The sequence below is a fragment of the Drosophila virilis genome, chromosome X (genome assembly GCF_030788295.1).
Source record: "Drosophila virilis strain 15010-1051.87 chromosome X, Dvir_AGI_RSII-ME, whole genome shotgun sequence".
Lineage (NCBI taxonomy): Eukaryota > Metazoa > Arthropoda > Insecta > Diptera > Drosophilidae > Drosophila > Drosophila virilis.
Genome location: NC_091543.1, coordinates 29,167,501 through 29,189,592, shown reverse-complemented (window position 1 = coordinate 29,189,592; position 22,092 = coordinate 29,167,501). Strand labels below are relative to the sequence as shown.

At 39.6% G+C, this 22,092-nt stretch overlaps 1 protein-coding gene across 3 annotated transcripts in view; it reads right to left on the bottom strand.

Annotated features, from left to right (window-relative positions):
- The window catches only part of prage, a 56,554-nt gene extending 39,430 nt beyond the window's left edge, over nt 1-17,124 (bottom strand). The window contains exon 1 of one of the 3 annotated variants that reach the window (XM_070206862.1): nt 16,986-17,124. Coding sequence is in view for 1 of the 3 variants with exons in the window: in XM_070206847.1 (XP_070062948.1) it covers nt 12,316-12,718 (403 nt within the window). In the remaining 2 variants the exon portion in view is untranslated. Of the gene's footprint in view, nt 1-12,315; nt 13,188-16,157; nt 16,300-16,985 lie in introns of those variants that run through there. The other 2 variants (XM_070206861.1, XM_070206847.1) reach the window with 2 other exon arrangements.
- Nucleotides 17,125-22,092: the final 4,968 nt, after the last annotated feature.

The following is a 22,092-nucleotide window of genomic DNA, read 5'->3' as shown; positions in this document are numbered from 1 at the left end:
ACACATGTCCTTGCACAATGCGCAATTTCGTGCATCGGGTTTCGTCATGCGACCAACAGATGGCGCAAGGCTAAGAAGCATGTGTCACCATGCTCGTAAATTTGTATGCACATGTGCGTGTGTGTGTGGGAGCGTGTGCATACGTGTGCGTACGTGTGTGTGTGTGTATAAATCTTCCTGCTGCTATCTGGTTGAGAGCTCAGGTTCAACGAAACATCGCTGCCAAAATGTTAATGACTCGGCGCGACGCGACGCCGAGACGCGCAATTGCAGCCCTCAACTCGTTCACTCTCTCGCCCTCGCTCTCTCTCTCTCTCTTTCTCCTTCGCCCACTCTTTCTGCAAGCTGCAGTCTCCAGTTGGCCCCCAAAAGCTGCTTTTCTTATTGTTGTTGTTGTTGTTATTGTTGTTAATTCAATAGTCACGCAGCTGGCTTGTCAAGTTTTGGTCGTTGAACCGCTTTGAAGGATGTCAGTGATACCTCATAGCCCCCTCTCCCCTCCTCACCACTGCCATCACACCACACCACACCACCCTTCGACAGTTTTATATACACCACACCCACGTTTCCTGTTTTCAACATTTTTATTTTAAATATTTATCGTTTTTATGGGTTTGATAAATTTACTCAAATTTATGCGCTATACGAAATTTATACAAAATGCAACAAGCTTCAAATTTAATAATATGTTACTTGTTTTTGTTGTTGTTGTTGTTGTTGTTGTTGTTGTTGCTGTTGCTGTTGCTGTTGCTGTTTTTTGCGGTCTTTGCAAATGCGCAATTTCTAACGCGTTTGGCATTATAAATAATTGTTCATTATAATTGCACATAAATTTGTTGTTATCCATTCTTTTATTGGTGCTCTCTTTGACATTTTGTTAAATACGTGTTATTTTGGTTTTTGGGGCGTGGCAAGATATTTAATTCAGTAGCACTTACCCAAGAATTGTTAGATGCATATAAAACAAATTGTTTACTCACCTGAAAGTAAAAGAAAAACGAAGAGGGACATTAAAAAGAGAGAGCATAAATAATAAAAATAGCAATAATAATAATAATAATACTTATAGAATCTTAAGAAAGTCGACATAAAGAAGGCTTAACTCCTTGAGCTTAACAGAATCGCAAGACAGCCCTGTTATCTAAGCATATGTTAAATATGTTTCCGGAAGCTTAATGCAAACGTTTCACGCAACAGCAACAACAATTTGTCAATACCGATCGTATCTATGGCAGCCGTTATGATAAATGTATTAAACAGTTTTGGACATATGTGATTACAACTAATTACAAAGGTGATCGATTTTAGTTGAAATCAAAAACAGCCAGAGCTGCAAACTGTTCTATAGATGTACCTACATATGTATATAAACGTATATACATATATACCAATGTACAAATATACATTTGTATTTGTGTTTGTATTTGTAAGTGAAAAACATTAAATACGCACTCTTTGAAGAATTTTATAAAACTAATTACGTTTGTTGGGCAGGTGGGCGGCCAAATGTGCAGTTAACAATTTGAAAACGAAAACTTTGAACTTTCGCTCGTCAGGCAGAAACTCACACCCTTGAAAATAAAAGCTTATCGATGAAACGAACCATTGCTGTTATTGCTTTTGCGTTTGACGGTGCTGCTGCTGCTGCTGTTGCTGTTACTGTTGTTGTGCTTGTTACACTTACGCGTTAACATCAATCACTTGGCGTGAGAGCCGAACAATTGAAGAGAGCGCAGGCCAGACAACAGTCGAGCGTGTTTGTGTTTGTGTGTGTCAGCGTGTGCACTTAGAAAAGCTAAGCGACGTCATTTGCAGGTGCTTGAACTTTCTGCAGCCAATTACATCTGCGTCCGTTCTGTTAATTTGATGACAACAGCAGCAGAGACAGCGCCGTCGACCGAGGCAGCGACAACTGTTGCGCGTGCCCCAGGCCGTTGGGCAACAACAGTTCGTTCAACTGGCGCAATTTCAAAATATTAGGCACTGGCTGCAGCCAGGCCAGGTTTATTGAACCAAACGCACATATGTCAGCTGCTGCATATGTATGTATCTGTAACTGCATGTAGCTACATATATCTGTAGATGTATCTGTATCTGTATCTGTAGATGTAGATTTATCTGTATCTGTAGCTGCAGCTGTATCTGCCCGGGCCATGGCAGCCACAACCTTAGCCACGGGCGCGTCTCTGTCCTTGCCTTGCGACAACGACGCAAATTGTTGGGGTAGGCGACATTTCGAGCAGAGCAACGCGCTAAATAATTAATAAATTCTGAATTATCATCATATTGTATGTGCGCACATGTGTATCCACTTGTACAAGTTAACAACAAATAAATTCATACAGTCCCAATAAGAAGCATTGCAACACCTCATAAGAAGTGCAGCAAAATGCTGACTTGGTGTCTGTGCCATTTCCTCCACGCGCCGACTGGCAACCGCCGAAAATTCCAAGAAGAATTGCCCAACGGGCCAACAACATCAGCAGCGACGCCGCTGCCAACGCCGCTGCCGCTAAGCCACAGGTTACTAGGGCTAGAATTGATTTAAGTTTATTCAGTTGCAAATTAACATCAAATAAAGGAAGTCTTGCTTCCCTAAAAATTATATTTTTTTCATCGTTTAATAAACTTTGGAATTAACTGGCGCCCGAGCAGGGACCGGCTCGTGTTACAACAGAACAAAACGCTTCTACGTACGCGTTAGTCGGTTATACGCGAAAATAAAACCAGTGCAACTCTCGTCGATTAAATTCAACGATCGGTTAAATTCGCGAAAGGCAATTGGAACTTAATTGTTCAATTTTGCCCATCGGTGGACAACGCATCTTGTAAGGCCCGCCCGCAGGATACTCTCAACAAAGACTGGTCGCAGGATCCCCAGTAGATACCCAAAGGCTTCAAAAAGGATGAAATCCGGACCGGCAGGGGAGGTTGCCACATCAGGAATAGTACTGTAAGTTAGAAATTAAGTGAAACAAAAAAAAAAAAAAACAAACGAACAACTAACACAAAAGTTATAAGAATAATAAATACTAAAAATTGTAGAACGATAAGCAAGATAAAAAAGTGTAAAACGATCAACAAATATAAAGACTACGAACGTAGTATAAATTATTTCCAACTTTGCGACTCCCAAGGGACCCTCCAAAGTAGAAGGAAGAAACCAGCCACTGGTTTTAAAAAAGAAAACAAAACGATCAAAAATTCAAGTAAAATATAGAGTAAAAAACTAACACTAGATTTAAATATACTTCGAAAATATCTTAAAATATACAACATAAGTAATATATCTCGTTTATGGCTAATGAAAGCAATTTAGTTAGGCCCCCAATAGTATCAGATCAACCACAGGTAGGCGGACATAACTCGAACAGACAGCAACAACGACATATCGACAGACAAAACGAACATTTACAAAATAGAGTCATGGCAAATAACGCAGAACAGATAATAGCAGCCACGGTTAGCCAGATTTTGGCACAACAACTGCCGACATTGGTAAAGCAGTTAGTCAACCCCTCTAGGGAGTTTAGTGACGTAGACGACCAAACAATAACTGCCAACCACAATTTGAATGACTTAGACAGAGTTCCGGACATAGTTAAAAGCCTCAGAGAATTCTCCGGTAATCCAGCAGAATTTAGCTCATGGAAGAAGAGTGTAGATCGTATACTCTCAGCCTATGCAGCTGAGGCAGGTTCGCCAAAATACTTTGGCATATTGCATACAGTGAGAAACAAAATCACTGGCAATGCCGACACGGCCCTCGAGTCGTATAATGTTCCCCTAAATTGGAGCGCTATCTCCAAATGTCTCACGCTGCACTACGCAGACAAAAGAGATCTGGGAACATTAGAATATCAGATGACAATGTTAGTGCAAGGTAACAACCAAACAGTAGAAGAATTTTACCAGGTCGTTTACAACCACTTGTCGCTGATATTAAATAAAGTAGGCTGCATGGAATTAAATAGGGAATCCGAAACCCTTATGACAAAAATATACCGAGATAAAGCATTAGATACCTTCATTAGAGGTTTGAAGGGAGATTTACCACGGATTCTTGGAATAAAGGAGCCAGCAGATCTACCTTCAGCCCTTCACTATTGTTTAAAACTAGAGAATCAAAGCTATCGCACTAACATGGCTTTGAATAGAAATCAACAGACACATGCCAGAAACCCAAATAGAAATATACCACCACCTACACTGCCACCTCGAACAGCTCAGCCTCATTTCGCTCAAACTTTTAGGCCACCACCCATTAGCTTCAGGCCCCAACTCCCGATCCATACACCTTGGCCAACCAACACAAACCATGGACCACCAACTTACAACAATAATGGACCGATTCCACAATATCCCAACCAACGAACCTACCAGACACAACCACAACAGGTATACATACCCAATAGACCTTCTGCACCAAAACCCCAACCACGTCCTGAGCCAATGGACGTGGACCAAAGCCTCCGCACGAGGATGATAAACTACATGAACAGACCCAATTTTGAAGTAGGGAAAAGACCTCCACCACCAACAAACGCCACGGACAAAAAACAAAGAAATTTCAACATACAGACAGGAGAAGAACAGACGGAGACAGAAAACACCGACAACTATGTGACTATGGAGGAATACGTACAATCAATGCTAAATTACGAACAGCAGACTGAATACGAACAGCCATTAAACGAATACGCCCAACAAATTGAAGAAACAGATGACGGACAAAATACCCAATACGAACACTCAGACATTAATTTTTTAGGATAAAGAGCTCCTCTCTTCCTTACATAGAATGTAAGATGGGGAGCGGAAAATTACTCAAAATACTAATAGATACAGGATCAAACCGAAATTACGTCCAACCAAAATTCGTGTCCGAGCCTATTCCAAACGAAAAACCCTTTGAAGCCGTCACAGTCGGCGGAAGCATTAAAATTACACACCACAAGTTCGCTAATCTTTTTAATAGAAACGATATAAAAATAAAATTCTTTCTCTTACCCACCTTAAAATCATTTGACGCCATATTAGGTAACGATAGTCTAAAGGAACTAGATGCTGTGATACAAAGCAGCAAGAATCTACTAATAATCAAGAACAACATTTGCATACCCATTAAGCAGAAAAAAATAGAGGCGGTCAACACGGTAATACCACGGACAGAACATATGACAAACGAACAAAAAAATAGCCTTAATCAACTAGTTAAAATGCACCCACACCTATTTGCCAATCCGGACGAAAAACTGACATACACAACCAACGTCAGAGCAGAGATTCGAACAAAAAACGACTCCCCCATATATTCAAAATTTTACCAATTTCCAATGTCTTTAAAAGACGAAGTACACAGCCAAATCAAAGAACTTTTAGAGGACGGAATTATCCGACCCTCCCGATCCCCGTACAATTCACCTGTGTGGATTGTTCCGAAAAAATTAGATGCCTCCAGGCAAAAGAAATATCGCATGGTTATAGACTACAGGAAACTAAATAAAGAAACTACCGCAGACAAATACCCTATACCCGAAATCAACGAGGTACTAGCACAGCTAGGCAATAACAAAGTTTTCTCTGTCTTAGATTTGAAAAGTGGCTTTCATCAAATACCCCTTAAGGAGTCAGACATAGAAAAAACTGCCTTCTCCGTTAACAACGGAAAATACGAGTTTACACGACTCCCATTCGGTCTCAAGAATGCGCCCTCAATTTTCCAGAGAGCTCTTGACGACATCCTTCGTGAGCATATTGGAAAAATATGCTTCATTTATATTGACGATATCATTATCTTTAGCAAAGATGATGAATCGCATGCGCAGCACCTCGCCGCCATATTCAGAACTCTACAAGAAGCCAACATGAAATGTCAGTTGGACAAATGCGAGTTCTTTAAAAGCAGAGTAGAATTCCTTGGATTTGTCATCTCAGACAAGGGGATAGAAACTAATCCAAACAAAATTGAGACAATAAGAAAGTACCCACATCCAAAAACACTCAAAGATTTAAGATCGTTTATTGGCCTTGCCAGCTATTATAGGAGGTTTATAAAAGACTTCGCTAAGCTAGCAAAGCCCCTAACCTCTCTTTTAAGAGGGGAAGATGGACGCGTGTCCAAAAATCAATCAGCTAAAAAGCTCATTAATCTCAACGAAGAAGCGATCGAAGCATTCAATAAAATAAAAAATTCCCTAGTTTCGAATGAGGTAATACTTCATTACCCAGACTTCAGCAAAGAATTTCATCTGACAACAGATGCATCCAACTTTGCTATTGGGGCTGTCCTATCCCAGAACAAGCGACCCATTTGTTTCCTCTCTAGAACTCTCTCTAAAACAGAGGAGAACTACGCCACCAATGAAAGGGAAATGTTGGCAATAATTTGGGCCTTAAAAGCCCTCAAGAATTACCTCTACGGTAAAGCGAGTGTAAAAATATACACCGACCATCAACCCTTAACCCACTCTCTTAGCAGTTGGAATGGCAACGCTAGGATAAAGAGGTGGAAAGCTTACCTAGAAGAGTTTGATTACGAACTCCTCTATAAGCCAGGTAGGGATAACATTGTAGCCGATGCGCTATCACGTATCCCTGTGATCAATAATATTGGATCAGTAGCCTCCACCCAGCACAGTGCAGACAGTTCAAGCCACAACTTAATTCCGAGCATAGAAGCTCCAATCAACGTATTCAAAAACCAGATATTTCTCAGTAGAGCCAACGAAACAAATTACGAATTCCATATCCCATTCCCAACATTCCATAGGCATACAATTACTCGACCAAACTTCTCAGAACACGACCTTACGCAAATACTGAAAGCTCATCTAAACCCATCCGTAATCAACGGAATAATAACTTCAGAAGAAATAATGAACCAAATTCAGCAGATATATCCCCAACATTTTAGGAACTTCAAGATTAGATTCACACAGTCTCAAGTAAAAGATTTAACAAATGAAACAGAACAAGATGAGAAGATGTTGGTTACGCACAACAGAGCCCACCGCAACGCACTAGAAAACAAAATGCAATTGTCCGAAAGATTCTATTTCCCAAAAATGAAGCAACGAATAACAGAATTAGTCAAACAGTGTCAGGTTTGTAAAGAAGAAAAATACGATAGGCATCCCACTAACCCAAAACTCAAAGAAACACCAATCCCCGAATACCCAGGACATACAATCCACATCGACATATACACGACAGAAAAAAACTTAGTACTAACAGCAGTAGACAAATTCTCGAAATTAGCTCAGGGAAGAATTATCAAATCCAGGGCAATAGAAGACATTAAAAAACCACTCCATGAAATCCTTTTTTATTTTGGCGTACCTAAAGTAGTTGTAATAGATAACGAAAAATCCCTTAATTCAGCCTCAATCACTTTCATGATGCAGGACCAATTAAATATAGAAGTTTATAAAACACCACCCTACAAAAGCGCAGTGAACGGTCAGGTAGAACGATTTCATTCAACACTATCAGACATAATGAGATGCAACAAAAGAAAACAGGAATACAGAACATTCGAAGAACTACTTAACAAATCAATATACGACTACAACTACACTATACACTCGACAACTAACAAGAGACCATTAGACATATTCTTCGGCAGAAACGTGACTACGGACCCAGACCAATACGAAAAAGCTAGGAAGGAGAACATTGACAGACTCAAACAGAAACAATCGACTGACATGCAGAATCATAACAAAAAACGTAACGACATACGAACTTACATACCTGGTCAAGAAATATTCGTCAAAGTCAATACCAGATTAGGTACCAAACTGTCACCCAGATACAAAAAGGAAATAGTTAAAAAAAATAGAAACACAACCGTACTAACAACAACTGACAAAATAATACATAAAAGTAATATAAAAAATACATAAAAATTACAGATTCCTATTAAACGATAACTTTAATAAAAGCAACATGCCACCTTTAAATATTGAAGAAATGCTAGAATTCGCAGATGTATCCATTTTGCATAATGGAATTACTCTGTTTTATATTGTAAAAATTCCAAATTTAGAAGAAATAGAATGCAAAAATACTATAATAAAGCCAGTAGTGAAAAACAACAATATAATAAATTTAGAATTTAACGAACTGTTTCATTGTAATAAAACAATCTATGGCATAAACAACAATTGTAAAAGATACCATAATATTAAAATTTGTAACAAATCAAAAATTGTAAACTTGAACAATAATAATTGTATACCTAAGTTAGTTAGCGGAGAGCAAGCGCTCTGTGGCTTTAGCAATGCAGATCATATCCCGGAGATCGAGGAAATCGACGAGGGACTTATACTAGTGAACGACTTCAACGGCACTATTAGATGGCAAGAAGAGAAGAAACGCGTGGGAGGCACCTACATGATTAACTTCTGGAACGAAACTTTATTCATCAACAAACAAGAGTTCAGCAACCTAGAGGTCACCGTCATGACCCCAGGAAATCCCACAATACAAATAACCCCAATAGAAAACGAAAGAATAAAGATTCTTTCTCTGGAAGCATTAGAAGAATTGCACATCAACAACATTAAAAACATGCAAAAACTTCAGATGCACTCTATAGCAAATAGAGTCGGTTTCATAACTCTGTTCACAGTTGCCATCCTTCTTACCTGTGTATTACACGTAATGAAGAAAAATAAGAAAAATATAATACTGCAACTGAACAAAGAACAAGAGAGACCCAAAAAAGAACCAGCACACATCCAAATACAAAATACAGATGCCAACAACCTCAGGTTCAACAACATACCTTTCTTCTGATGATCGCTTGAGGACAAGCTTAAATCAAAGGGGGAAGAGTTAACAACAAATAAATTCATACAGTCCCAATAAGAAGCATTGCAACACCTCATAAGAAGTGCAGCAAAATGCTGACTTGGTGTCTGTGCCATTTCCTCCACGCGCCGACTGGCAACCGCCGAAAATTCCAAGAAGAATTGCCCAACGGGCCAACAACATCAGCAGCGACGCCGCTGCCAACGCCGCTGCCGCTAAGCCACAGGTTACTAGGGCTAGAATTGATTTAAGTTTATTCAGTTGCAAATTAACATCAAATAAAGGAAGTCTTGCTTCCCTAAAAATTATATTTTTTTCATCGTTTAATAAACTTTGGAATTAACTTACATATGTATGTACATATATAAACTGTTTTCATTGTTTGCACTCAATTTGCATTGCGTTGCATTCTTGGCTCATGGTCAGCTATGAACAGAAAAAAACAACAAACATAAGCAAACATACAACACTTTTTGCTTGTTTTCATTTCGATCTGTTTCCTGTCTACGAACTCTTTGTTCATCTGCCGATTACGCACAGGAAGTGACACATACACACGCACACACACGCACACACATGCACGCACATGTGGCGCCACCGTGCCCTAGCCAACATGAATAGCACTTGTTTATGCAAAATTGTGGCACGTGGCACGTGGCACACGGCACGTGGCACGTGGCAAACTGCAATTTTTACTTAAACATTGACTAAGCCCGTTCCGGAAGCGCTCAACTGATAATTGTCCGATTGTCGCAACGGAAGTTGTGTTCGAAACGAAATTAAATGCGTTTTGATTTCCCTTATTGTTTTTTTTTTCATAATTATTTATTTTAATATACATACTTATATATGTTAAATGCAGTCAACCTCAAGCTTGGCGATTGCACTCTGTTTTTGTTGTTGTTGTAAATCGGGCTTAATTAGTATTTTATTTTAATTTTTAAGCATGTTAATGTTGAAATAAATATAATAAAAGACCATTAAAATTTGAATATAATTAAAATGTAATATAGTTGAACTTCGAGTCTTTCATATAAATTAAGGTTGATTAAATTACATCATTTTATTCATTTCTAAAGCCCTTCGCATTCAATGGTGCGTATGCGTGATATTTGTATGCCATTCCATACCATAAATATTTAAGTATGTGTTTTATTATCTTGTTAACTATTCTTTTTTAAATGTACTGTAAATATATATAAATATGTATGTGCTTTATGAGAGACTGTTTTATAGTTAGTTAGTTGTTTACGCAGTAAATAATGTCTTTTACCTATATAAAAGAGTTTTTAAGCTTGCTTTGCTTTGGTGGAACTTACAGATGCAAAAAAATACAATAAAATTAGTTTTTACTGAGGTGGAAATGTGCAACTCTTTGTCTAAATCATATTGATTGACCAGTCATAATGTATTCCATATATATTGCAGATCTAGATTCTGATTTATCTACAAATTGAAACTAATATATTTTAAAAATCCATAATTTAAAATGTAAAATATAAATGAGTACTTGCACCTAGTTCCATTGACATTGCATTTAAATATAAATAAAACACGCAGCATTTATCAAAAGCTGTAGTTGAACGCGAAACGCGGCGTATGCGTAATGTAAGAACTGCACGCTGTTATCGCAACAATTTAGCGATAAGCTGGAAATTAAAATGAATGACAAATTTATGGAGTTGAATGAGCGACAAGCTCAGAAGACAACAAAAAAAATTGAAAATATAATAAAAAAAAAAACATGAAAGAAATTGCAGATCGCAGTTTATTGAAATGTTGAGGTAGCGCACACGCACACATGCAAAGCTATCCACTGTGTGTGTGCTTACATAAATAAGCGCTGTTACTGCTAGTTAACATAACAGTGCAGTAGCAGCAGCAACAGCAGCAGCAGCGGCAGATGAGCAAGTGAAAAGCTCTGTGCAAACAACAGCAGCAGCCTCTGGAAGCTTGCGCTTTAGTTGTGCGTTTGTGTGTGTGTCCCCGAGGGAGAGAGAATGAGAGAGTGGAAATGTCTGTGTTTTTGCCAAATTGAATTCTACTGCGTGTTTAGTGCATTGAACCTATTGTTTATTTAATTTTTGGGCAATTCATTTGGGTCTGTTCGATATATGCGACGTTAGCCGGCAACTGCTGATAACTTGAGAGTGAAGGAGAGCAGAAAGCACAAGGCAAATGGCAGACAAAATGCTCAATGCCAATGCCAATGCCAATGCCAATGCCAATGCCAAATGCTTAACAGCCCAACAACCCGCCCCCTCCAATTGCGCTCAACCCGCCGCCCCTTGGCTGTCACGGTGGCGTTGGGGAGGCATATTTAACCTCGAAAAACAAACTTTTGGCTTTCAAGTTCATTGCCGTGCCTTAACCTCTTGAGTGCGTTGCCTCTTTGTTGTTGTTCTTGTTGTTGTTGTTGTTGTTGTTCCCGATCTTGCTCTCTTTTTCCCTTAAGTGCCGGCACTTTGGATGTGTGCTTGCATTCATGATTGCTATTATTATTATTATTATTATAATTATCTTTTATGGCGCTTTGCTTAGAGATATCAGCAGAAATTTTGGACTTGTATCGGCCGGCTATTATCCCTGGTCGGCATTATTGCCGGTTTCCGGCGTGTCAGCGCCCGGATTCGCATGTTAATGTCAATGTCTTGCTTAGCTCGGCGCGATTAACAATAATAAACTAATCAAAAAGATAGTCCGAGGCGCGTGTGAAAGAATATCGACAATTGTCGTTTTGGCACAAGTGATTCATGGGATTCCGCTGCCCCAGAATTGTTCTACAGTGTCTAAATATAAATAAACACGTTAACAATTCCGCTTAACCAAATCAGAATGTTTGTGATTCTTAATCAAATTATAATGAGCAAATACTCAAAATGTGTATATAAAGATAATAATAGACATATAATTAAATAATAATAATAATAATGGGCTAACAGATTTCTTGAGAAACATCTGATGATATACCAATGCGATGGCAATTTGCGTACATATGAACCTAAGTGAACTAGTTCTTTATGAATCTTATTGCAGAATAAGAGATCATACTGATATCTCAAATCGATGATAATTCGTGTGTCTGTTCTGAAATGAGCTAGTTCTTTATGCACAACACAGCATAAAATATGCATGCATAAGCCTTAATGAACTAGTTCTTTATGAATCGTATCACAGCATTAACCATGACATGTTTTCAATCATTTGTTCCACTGTGCTCAACCCCAGTTAACGGTATTTGCAAAACAGGCTGATTGTTGATTATTTGCCCCACTGTACGCAAGCGCTGCAATCAGCTGTTTTTTGTGCAGGGGCGCAGCTGTGTGCTGCTGCAGCTAGTGCAAAACGTGCAACGCGATAACGTTGACTCTGTTTATGTGCTTCGAATGCGCAAAACAATAACAATAACAGAAAGGAAAACAAAAGCAAGAGACTCGGCGTTAAGCGCGGAGGAGACAAAAGCAAAACGCAAAGCAATAACAATAACAAGAGACTCACATGTCGCTCTCGCTCTCGCTGTCGCTGTCGCTGTCGCTGTTGTTGTTGTTGTTGCTAATTGTTGTTCGTTGCTGTTGTTGTTGCTGGTGTTGAGAAATGTGGCTGGCATTGTAGTTGCTGCAATTGCTGCTGCTGTTGTTGTTGTTGCTATCAATATTGGCGCACGGTATTTGGCCCAAAACGGACGCGCATTTGAATTGTAATACATTTTGGCCTGCTGCCTGTGATTGTAGCAATTGTTGTAGTTGTTGTAGCTGTTGTTGTTGTTGGTGGTGTATACGCTGCAGCTGCTTCTGTGCAGCTTGCGTCGCAGCTCCTGCTCCTGATCCGGCTTGCGCTTTTGGGCGCTCGATGCGGCTGCGCTTGCGGATATATCCGCGCTGGCTGGCAACACAAACTGCATTTTAGCCTATTTTCGCTCAGTGTACGACCTGCTGATGCTCCTGCTTATGGTGTCTGTGTGTCGTAGCCTTGCTTGTGTTAGTTGTTGTTGCTGTTGTTGTTGTTGTTGTTGTTGTAACAACAGCACGCGCATAATTTCAAGTTGATGAACAACAAGGAGGCTGCCAAAAGTCAAGATATAAATGTATCTGGCGCGATTTAAATGACGTCAACAAATGTGTGGCGCGCGAAATTTTGTTTTACGCAGCACTTGAATAATCGGCGACCGCGAGAAGAACGCGTTATTTCCATAAAAACGTTTCGAGTTTCGGCCCTAAATACACTGCACACAAAAAATGCCGTTTCGTATTTATTTATTTATCTTTGCGTGTTTATCACAAATAAAAACACACAAAAAAATAAAAGAACAAGAAGACGAGTTTTGTAAACTGAATTGAAAACTAGCGCAAGAAATTGCACGCCCAGCTGCCTAACTTGTTGACCAGCAACAACAAAATAAATGTCTGCGGCCGCCGTGTGTGACTGAAGCGCAGAATGGATGGGCAGAGCGGCGGCAGCGACAGTCGTCTCTCGCATGCGTGTATGTGTGAGCGAATGAACTTGCCAGCGGCCGCTGCTGCTGCTGCTGCTGCTGCTGCTGCTGCAACTGTAATTGTAACAGCGACGCTGGCATCGAGGTGCTCGCAAACAAAGAAAAACGGCAAGCGCTGCCGCTGCCGCTGCCGCTGTCTCAGCCGCTGTCAGCTGCTGCTGACGCATGTCTCCAATTGCGCCTAACCCAATTCAAGTGTCGTCACTTTGGTTGTGGTCATGGAGCAGCAGCAACAGCCGCAGCAGCGCCAAAAAAGCTTTCAAGCTGCAGCAATTGAGTGCGAGCCAAAAGCTTTCATGCCAGCCGCTGCACCCTGGTCCAACATTGTGTTTGTGTGTGTGTGTGTGTGTGTGTGTGCTTGTACTTTGGATTTGGTTATTTCATTTCCGCGCTAGACATTTGTGTGCGTAAAACATGTGTCTAGGAAATGCTAATTTGAATTTATTTCATTTATATTAATATTATTATTCTTTTTGCACTTGAGCAAATTATTTGTACAGCAAATTGCTTTTAGAGATTATTGCACTGTGCTCTCGTATATCTTCTATTGGAAATCGAATATTTTGTTGACGAAAATAAAACATTTTTAATGTGCCAGAATTTCGAATGCATTCTATCATTGCTAATTGTTAATTTCTTCACAAGTGCTTAGAATATTTATGTTTTGAAATTATTACATATTGAATAGACTTAGTAAGTATATCATGTGATATGTGAATAATATCTAATACCATTTTCATACATTTTCCGCGAATATGAAATATATTTGTTAAGTTAAAGGGAACTGGTCAGAGAGATAGCTTAAAATAATACTCGAACTGTTTTAATTATTATATAAGAAGAACTTACCAAATTGTCAAAAATGTATGTGCTCACAATAATAAATATTAGTTATCAATAGTTCAATTATAGTCAATTATTGATTGGTAAACAAAAGAATAACTTCTCAGGATTAGCTCGGAAAGTCAACTGCTTACAGACGCCTGCTCAGGAGCAGCTTTATAGCAGTCAGGTCAAGCGCAGGCGCAGACGCCGACGCAGGTCCTTTTCATGCTTAGAAACCAATTAAAAACACATTGCGGCTGATAAGCGACTGGCCAACAGGTAGTTAACCATCCTACTCCATCCAGGTATACTTATGCCGCGACACGCGCCTGCTTGTCTCAGTTTTTGTTTCTGTTATTTTCTACCTGCAGTCAATATGCAATTTGCGCACAAATTTCGTAGTCTGTGGCACACTGTGCGTTCGTTAAGCTTTTCTAATGTCAGGCAACTTTGCTTGAGCTTTGATTTGAAACTTGGCTGCGCGTGCTTAAAACTTGACGTCCGATAAGACGCCGACTGCGCAATTGGCTGCGTTGTTGGTATTTTGTTTTGTGTTCGAAATTCTAAACAGAATTGGACGCGTTTTCTTTTGCCTTTATTTTTTTATATTTATTGTGCTTTATTTTCACTTTGCCCATGTCGTTTGCACGCGTGTGCCGCGATTGCGGGAGTCAGAGTCGCGCTCGAGGCAGCTGCGGGCACGTACGATCTTCGACGCGAACCTCATCGGCTCTTCGCGCTTTCAGAGATACGAAAAAAAATGAATTGCATGCGCATCCATTGGATACGGCCACAATGCTGCCCGCTGTGCATATCCGTTAGCTATGCCCTAAAAGGGTATTCAAGTTAGCTGCAAATGCTTGTTACAGACAAAAGCAAACCCATAGAGTATATGCATATATTCATGGTAAGCATCAATAGGCGAGCTGTTTGGGCCAAGTCTGACTGTATGTTCCACTCAGAGCTAGAGACTTGAAACTTGGGAGTTAATTGCGCCTATTGTCTGCGCAGAACACATTTACGCGATATCGATGAGCAAGAATTTTCAAGGAAGACCAAAACGCAGACTTATAAGAGCTAGATGTAGGTTTTGGTGGGGCATACCCACCAGTTCTAGAGTATTTATTAATAAATTTGGGTATCTTTTCCAGTGCACGCCAATATTAAAATTATTTCAGACCTTAGCTTGGCTTTTGAATGCCTTATCTATGCAGTGAAATTTGCTAAAAGATCGGACAACAGACACCGAGGTTCTTCAAGAATGCATTTGGCAAAGTGCCGAGGAAAGAAGCACATTCGTGAGTGTGTGCGTGTGTACATTTGCATAGAGGAAAGTTTGTAGCTGTTAGGAGGGTAACTTGCAGTCGGGCACACCCGGTTGGCGCGCTCTTGTTTGCCAATGCCATTGCCAATTGCGTTTCAATTTCAAGATTTTTGACAGCGGCTTTATCACGATCAAGCCAAATGCATGCCCGTGCTGTGAGTCATCGCGACGTATACTCATTATAAATATGTGTATGTGTATGTGTGTGTGTGTGTGTGTGCGAATACGAGTAGACCGCCGTTCGTCAAAGTGGGGCACACGCAAATACTACACACATGTGCGAAGATCAACGACAATCGATCTATGGAGCTGGGAGCTGGGGGCAACACGCTCGCGGAATGCAGCGCGAACATGCCGCAAATTGTGTCACTGTGTCATGTTTGACTTGTTGTGAGACGGGCGCTCAAAACAAATGTTCAGTTAAATGCAAATACCATAAGGAAGTCAAGCAAATAAAACGGCTAACAAAAACAAAGACCCAACATAAACAAAGAAACCGGTGGAAATACGGCTAATGACTTTACGCCTATGAGCAAATACACCCCCTAGTCGAATAACTGAACAGCAACAGCTTTGAAAAGGCCTTCCAAACTTGCCTAAATATATACATGTTTTACATATAAACACTAACAAATACACATATAAGCAGGCATTCATATAGACCTATTCAATGCAACTGAGAACATGCCATATACGTACCTAAGTATTTTGCCTTTAAAATCCGCAGAGGTTCTCTTGTCAGTTTGTTTACTAAAAATTCGGGTTTTGCGCTGTCGCTGCTCAAAATTAGTAAAAACTTAATTTTGATAAAGTTTCTCAACTTTTATACTTGAACTTTGAAGGGAATTGAAGAAATATATCCGGAAGTTACCTGAAGAACTTAAAAATTGCAAGAGGTAAAAATTTTATTTTTTTTTAGGTTTGTAAATATACTACAAAAATTTAACAAAAAATAAACTTTTTCCGTTGAGATTTTCCACCAGTATATCTTAAAGCCCTTGATATTATTGTCAATCCAATAATACAGGTTTTACACCTGTTCCAAATTGATTATCAAAACTTGATTTAAGTATAAGTGAAAATGTGAATGAAAATAAATGAAAAATACTTCAAATAAATATAGGTTATTACGTTATTAACATAACCTATTAAATAACGTAACGGTCGTACGTTAATAGATGAGAGGTTATGTTGAATAACGTAACGGTTTAACCTTGATAAATTTGTTGAATTTACATAACGGCATTACGTAAATAAATAACAGAATATGTTGTATAACATTGATAAATAATGGGTTATATCGAAAAATAAGGACATTACGTGCATTTATAACAGGTTATGTTGACTAACATAACGGCATTACGTTGATAAATAAGAGGTTATGTTGAATAAAATAACGATATTTGATCAGTTCCGTACTGTTATTAACATAATAAGATAAGTAAGTATATTAAAATTTCGAGATGAATGCTTTTAAAAAATGTAATTTAATTTACTAACTATATATTTTATAGATCTTGCACTTACCCACTTCCTATGTAGTTCTCCAAATTGATAGTTTTCGTCTTCTTTTCTTTTGTAGGTCATTTATTTTTATTGCTTTGGGTTGCATATATGTATCTGATGACCGCACTCGGACTCGAAGCTTATTGGAATCGTTTTGTTGCTTTGTGGCAGGTCCGCTCGCAAGCGCGTTCGTTTATCAACTAAGCGGCGACGTGAGCTTTAAGAGTGCAAAAAAAAAAAAATAAATAAAATATAAATAATACTCAATATAATAATAACAATAAATGGAAAATGAAAATATACTCACGAATACATAAGGAAATATGTGCATGCATGTGTATGAGAGTAAACAAAGCGGCAAGCACTTGGGATCATTTAAATGTTTATCTTTTTCGCAGGTCGTTAATCCGAGCGAAAACAGAGCTCAAGTTCTAGGCAACTATTCCCTGATATGCGACAGTTAATATTTGATAAACAATCAACGAGCCGAAAACACATTCAGCTTCCAAATTATATTCAACTGCACAAAACTCTCATTAAAAATGGATATACCCGAACTATCAACTGACATTTTATGGCAAGCTAAAGGCAAAGAGAGTAGTGTATTGAAAGCATATATCCAAGTATGATTGCTAGAAATAATTCTCAAGAATCTCCTCAAATTTTAGTTAACTAATAAGAAAAGCGACAAATTCTGTAAAAAATGTATATACAGATAATGAAATTCGCATAGAAAGGCGCATAGAGAGCGTTAGAAAGGAAGTTGTAAAAAGGGAGATAGAGAAAGATAGAACGAAGGAACTATAAGCAAAAAAAACAATACAGAAAGAAAAAGAAATAGAGGGAGAGGGGGGGAGGGGGTTATAGAAAGAGAGAGAGAGAGAGGCTTCCTTTCGCTCAGCACTTTGGCTTGGAATATTTTTTAAAACATCTCAGTTTGGCAAGCCGAAAATGTCTTTTCTTTAAATTATACAGAGTCAGTTTTCATTTCAATTATATTTCTCTATTAGTGGGTAGCCCGGTCTTGCCCGTTTCACATATAAAATAAATGTTCTTAAAAAGCTTTGAAAATGATTTCGAATTTTGAATTTTGATTTTTATACCCTGAACCCATTAAAATGGGTATAAGGGTATTTGTGCATTTGTGCAAAATCCAAATGTATGTAACAGGCAGAAGGAAGCATCTCCGACCCCATAAAGTATATATATTCTTGATCAGCATCAATAGCCAAGTCGATCTAGCCATGTCCGTCTGTCTGTCCGTCCGTCTGTCCTAAAGCTAGAGAAATTTTAGATGTAGCTCCTCCTAGTGCCTACGCAGATCGAGATTGATTCTGATTATCGATAACTTACTCCGTTTCCAAGCAATCGATAAAAATCGATATCAATATCCTGTTTTTTGGCAATTTTGGTAAATAATAATAGCTAGAGTCACCAAACTGGACATATAGCTTCTAAAATAGAATATATGTATGCGTTTGATGTTGGAAGAAGAGGGTTCAGGGTATCCCCTAGTCGGGAGCTCCCTACTGGAGCCTCTTACTTGTTTGCTGTTAATTTCGTTGCGTCCAGGAGTCTTCTTCATTTAGAGCGCTTACAGCTGTACTTCGGTTTCCGCGGGGGATATGCTCCTTATTGGGAGGGCCATCTGTAGTGGCGCATCAAGTGTTTTAGAAATGGAAGGGCGTAAAATTCGCTTCCAGGTGGTCAACAAACGCATTGGCCTTCTCCTCGTCCGATCGCAGCCAGAGGTCAGAACTATCCGTGACCGGGGAGGTATAAATTGGTTGCCTTTTAATGTTTTTGGTGAGTTTCAACACTAAGAAGGTGCTCTTGCCGTCGTGCTCAGCTCTTTCTAGGAGGCTGTCTAGGTTTTCTCTTCTGGTCCTAGCCAGCAGTCGGCGGAGCTGGGATCTTCGTTGTGTATGTATAGTATCCTTAGACATCTTTTGTCGGCAAGGAGACTCCTGGCTTCTGGTTAAGTAGGCAGCTTCTGCAGGTGTGAGCGCAGAGCGCGGGGCTGCACATCTGGAATCTTCCGTAATTTTTGCTGTGATGTGGTCAACATAGCTCTCCAGTTCTCTTGCCGTTATTATAGCAACGTTGAGCTCTTGAGGTGTCCCCGAGGCAGGTCCGATAGATGTCAAAGTTAGAGCACGGCGGGAGCATTTTGCGGGTGCCAACGAACTGCTTGGGAGAGTCTTCTAGCTTGATTAATAGTGGGAGGTGATTCGAAGTCAGATCCAGGAGTCTTCTTATTCTCAGCTGCTCCTGTCTGAATCCCTTGTAGAGTCCGAAGTCGAGTACACTTGGTGTTTCAGTGCCTCTATATGGGTGGCACGTTGCCTCTCCGGTGCCTATAACCTCGATGCCTTTGGTCTCAATCGCAGAGAATAGCATTCTCCCTCGGGAGCGTTCCAGTCTCCCCCAGCCAGGACCTCGAAAAAGAGTTTAGAAGTATGCTTCAGTCACTCTTAAGGCCGGAGGGCAGTATACAGAAGCAAGGTTGAAGTCGCCTCTGCCGGTCCGAGTCGGATAACAGCGGCTTGCATATGCCAGTGGCAGGACGTGGACTACTTGATTAGTATTGCCGCTCCTCCATGTTGACTGTTATCTGGGTGGCTGTCTGTAGAGTGTCGCCTGGAACCCTGAGGGTGATACGGGAGCAGAAATGAGTCTCCGTGAGCAGAAACACATCGTTGTGGTGAAGCCTGATGAGGGCTGAATTGCCCAGTGCTACCCTAATGGAGCTCATTTAGACACTGTTCTTATTTAGCGTTGAAGTAGGGTCTCTACGAGAGATGTAATTTTGTCAAACTTGGCGAACAGTCGCTCCAACCTGAGCTCGAGGGCTGAGTTGGGACTGTTGTCTGGAACTGGATGGGATCGACTAGGAATGCTGCCTGTGTTCCTTCTGCGACACGATGAGCAGGCTCTGTGCTCGGCGGGCTGGCTACCGCGTAGGACGCTAGCAAACGATTATTGGCCGGGAACGAAGCTGCGGGCAGGAGGGGCTGTTTCGGGGCGACGATCCTTGGGGCGGCTTGCATCTCTGTCATTGCCTTGTGCTATTTTTTTCTGCTGAAAGAAGACGTTTTTATAAACATAGCGCGAGGATTATAAAAGCTACTTTCATCAAACTTCGTATACTCGTCAAGTATACACAGATTAGGAATATCTTACTAAGTGAACAGCTGCCGGCATTCCGAAGTTATTTCAGTATGCATATCCCAGAGTGTGTTGCAAGCAGAATAAGCAGCATAGCCGCTGCGTAAAAGGTGCGGCAGCTTGGTTCCTCCTTTCAAGTTTGCTTCCACTTCATTCAAATAATGCGCAGAATTTAGTTCAAGTTTAATGCATTTTTTACGCAGCAATTAAATTGGTTAGTGTTTCGACACATGCAAGTACCATAAATAACAAGTACTTATGTAAACATATATATGTATCTATACATATATTTTTATATATGCATATGTATATATATGTATCTGTATTGTATTGCCCTATCTGCAATCTGGCGGCATGCCGCTGCTCAATAGCTACGCAGATGGTAGTATATATATTGTATAGTGTGAATTGGCATAGACAAAGTAAATATGGCGATGCTACTTGAGTTTTGACACAGTTCGAATTCATTTCGAATGTGCTGGAAGTCGAGGCACTCACATGTGCTTATCGATTATCTATTGAGGTATACGAGTACTACTTCTGCTCCGACACATGTACGTATGTATATCTACACTTGTACACTGTGTATACATAACCATCAAGTTCTGAAATTGATAAATTGATCAGAGTCGCATTGTTGTCAATGTTTGCCAAGTTCTGGATTGCCAGTTAACTGGCATTTATGCCAAGACGTCCCAGCTCAAGTGTCTGAAGGCTGGTCGCTACATACATAACTTGCAAATATATATACATATATATAGTTATATATATATATATATATATAACTATGCACAAACTTGGATTAATAAGTTGGCGGCTATGACAACTTCACTATGACCAGAGCTTGGTTTTATTTGCTGCTCTAAGTCTAGCAATGTCGAAAAACAAACAACAACAAAAATTTGATAAATATTTCTGAACTTTAACTGTGCATTGCTCTTAAACGCTGAGCCCATTGAATATCTGTACAAAGGGTGTGATGTTTTTGTGGAGAGGAAAGCATCTCCGACCTCATAAAGTAACGTGTATATATTCTTCATCAGGATGAAGAGCTGAGTTGATCTGCGGTGCACGGTACACTGCAAGACCTAGAAACTAGAAATTTAGAATATGTGTTTCAATAAGATCGGACTATATGCACCGATTATATTCAAGAATACATACTGCGCAGCAGGCGAATATGTTCTTCTGCGTGTGCATGTGTAGAAAGAAGCTAGAATGTTGGTAAACGTAGCTCGGCGCGATGTTCAGGGTATCTTCGAGTTGTGCACAGCCGACTAGCGCACTCTTTTCAGTTTTTTTTTGCGCCGCAATAATTTACATTATCGTAATCGAGCGAAAAGAAAAGTGTGAGCAATAATTATACCTTGTGTATTATGTATGCCGCTTAAAATTATCTTAGCTTAGCAAGCAGTAGCGCGCTGTTATTGAGAGCTGCAGGTTACAGGCTTTTGCTATGTTGAATTAACAGCGCTCTCTGCTATGCTATGGGGCGCTGCTGCTAGTTGCTGGTTGCATGAATAAATATTGTGCAACATACGAAGTATACGTTTAGAAAGTATACGTGTTCTACTCAAGCGATTATGAATTTAAATTATCTCTACGAATGTAAGCTTCGGCGTACTGTCATTAACATTTATTTATCAGGTTATGTTGCATGTTATGTTAACTAATGAAAGGCATGTAATCCTGTAAGACCTTGCTTGTCAAATGTTGTGCTTATACTTTCTTAGATATATATATTGTTATTGAAGCTTAGATTCTTATATCCATTTATCATCATTGCAATTTTAACAAAGTGTTTGCCCTATAACATTATATTTAAAAGCCGCTTTAATTTGTGTACAGAAAATATTCGTTAATATCTAAGCTATCAATTTTGACCTTTGACTTTCTAATGTTAAAAGATTGCACGTTTCGCATATTATCAAGATTTGGCGCATGTTTAGACCACGCGTCG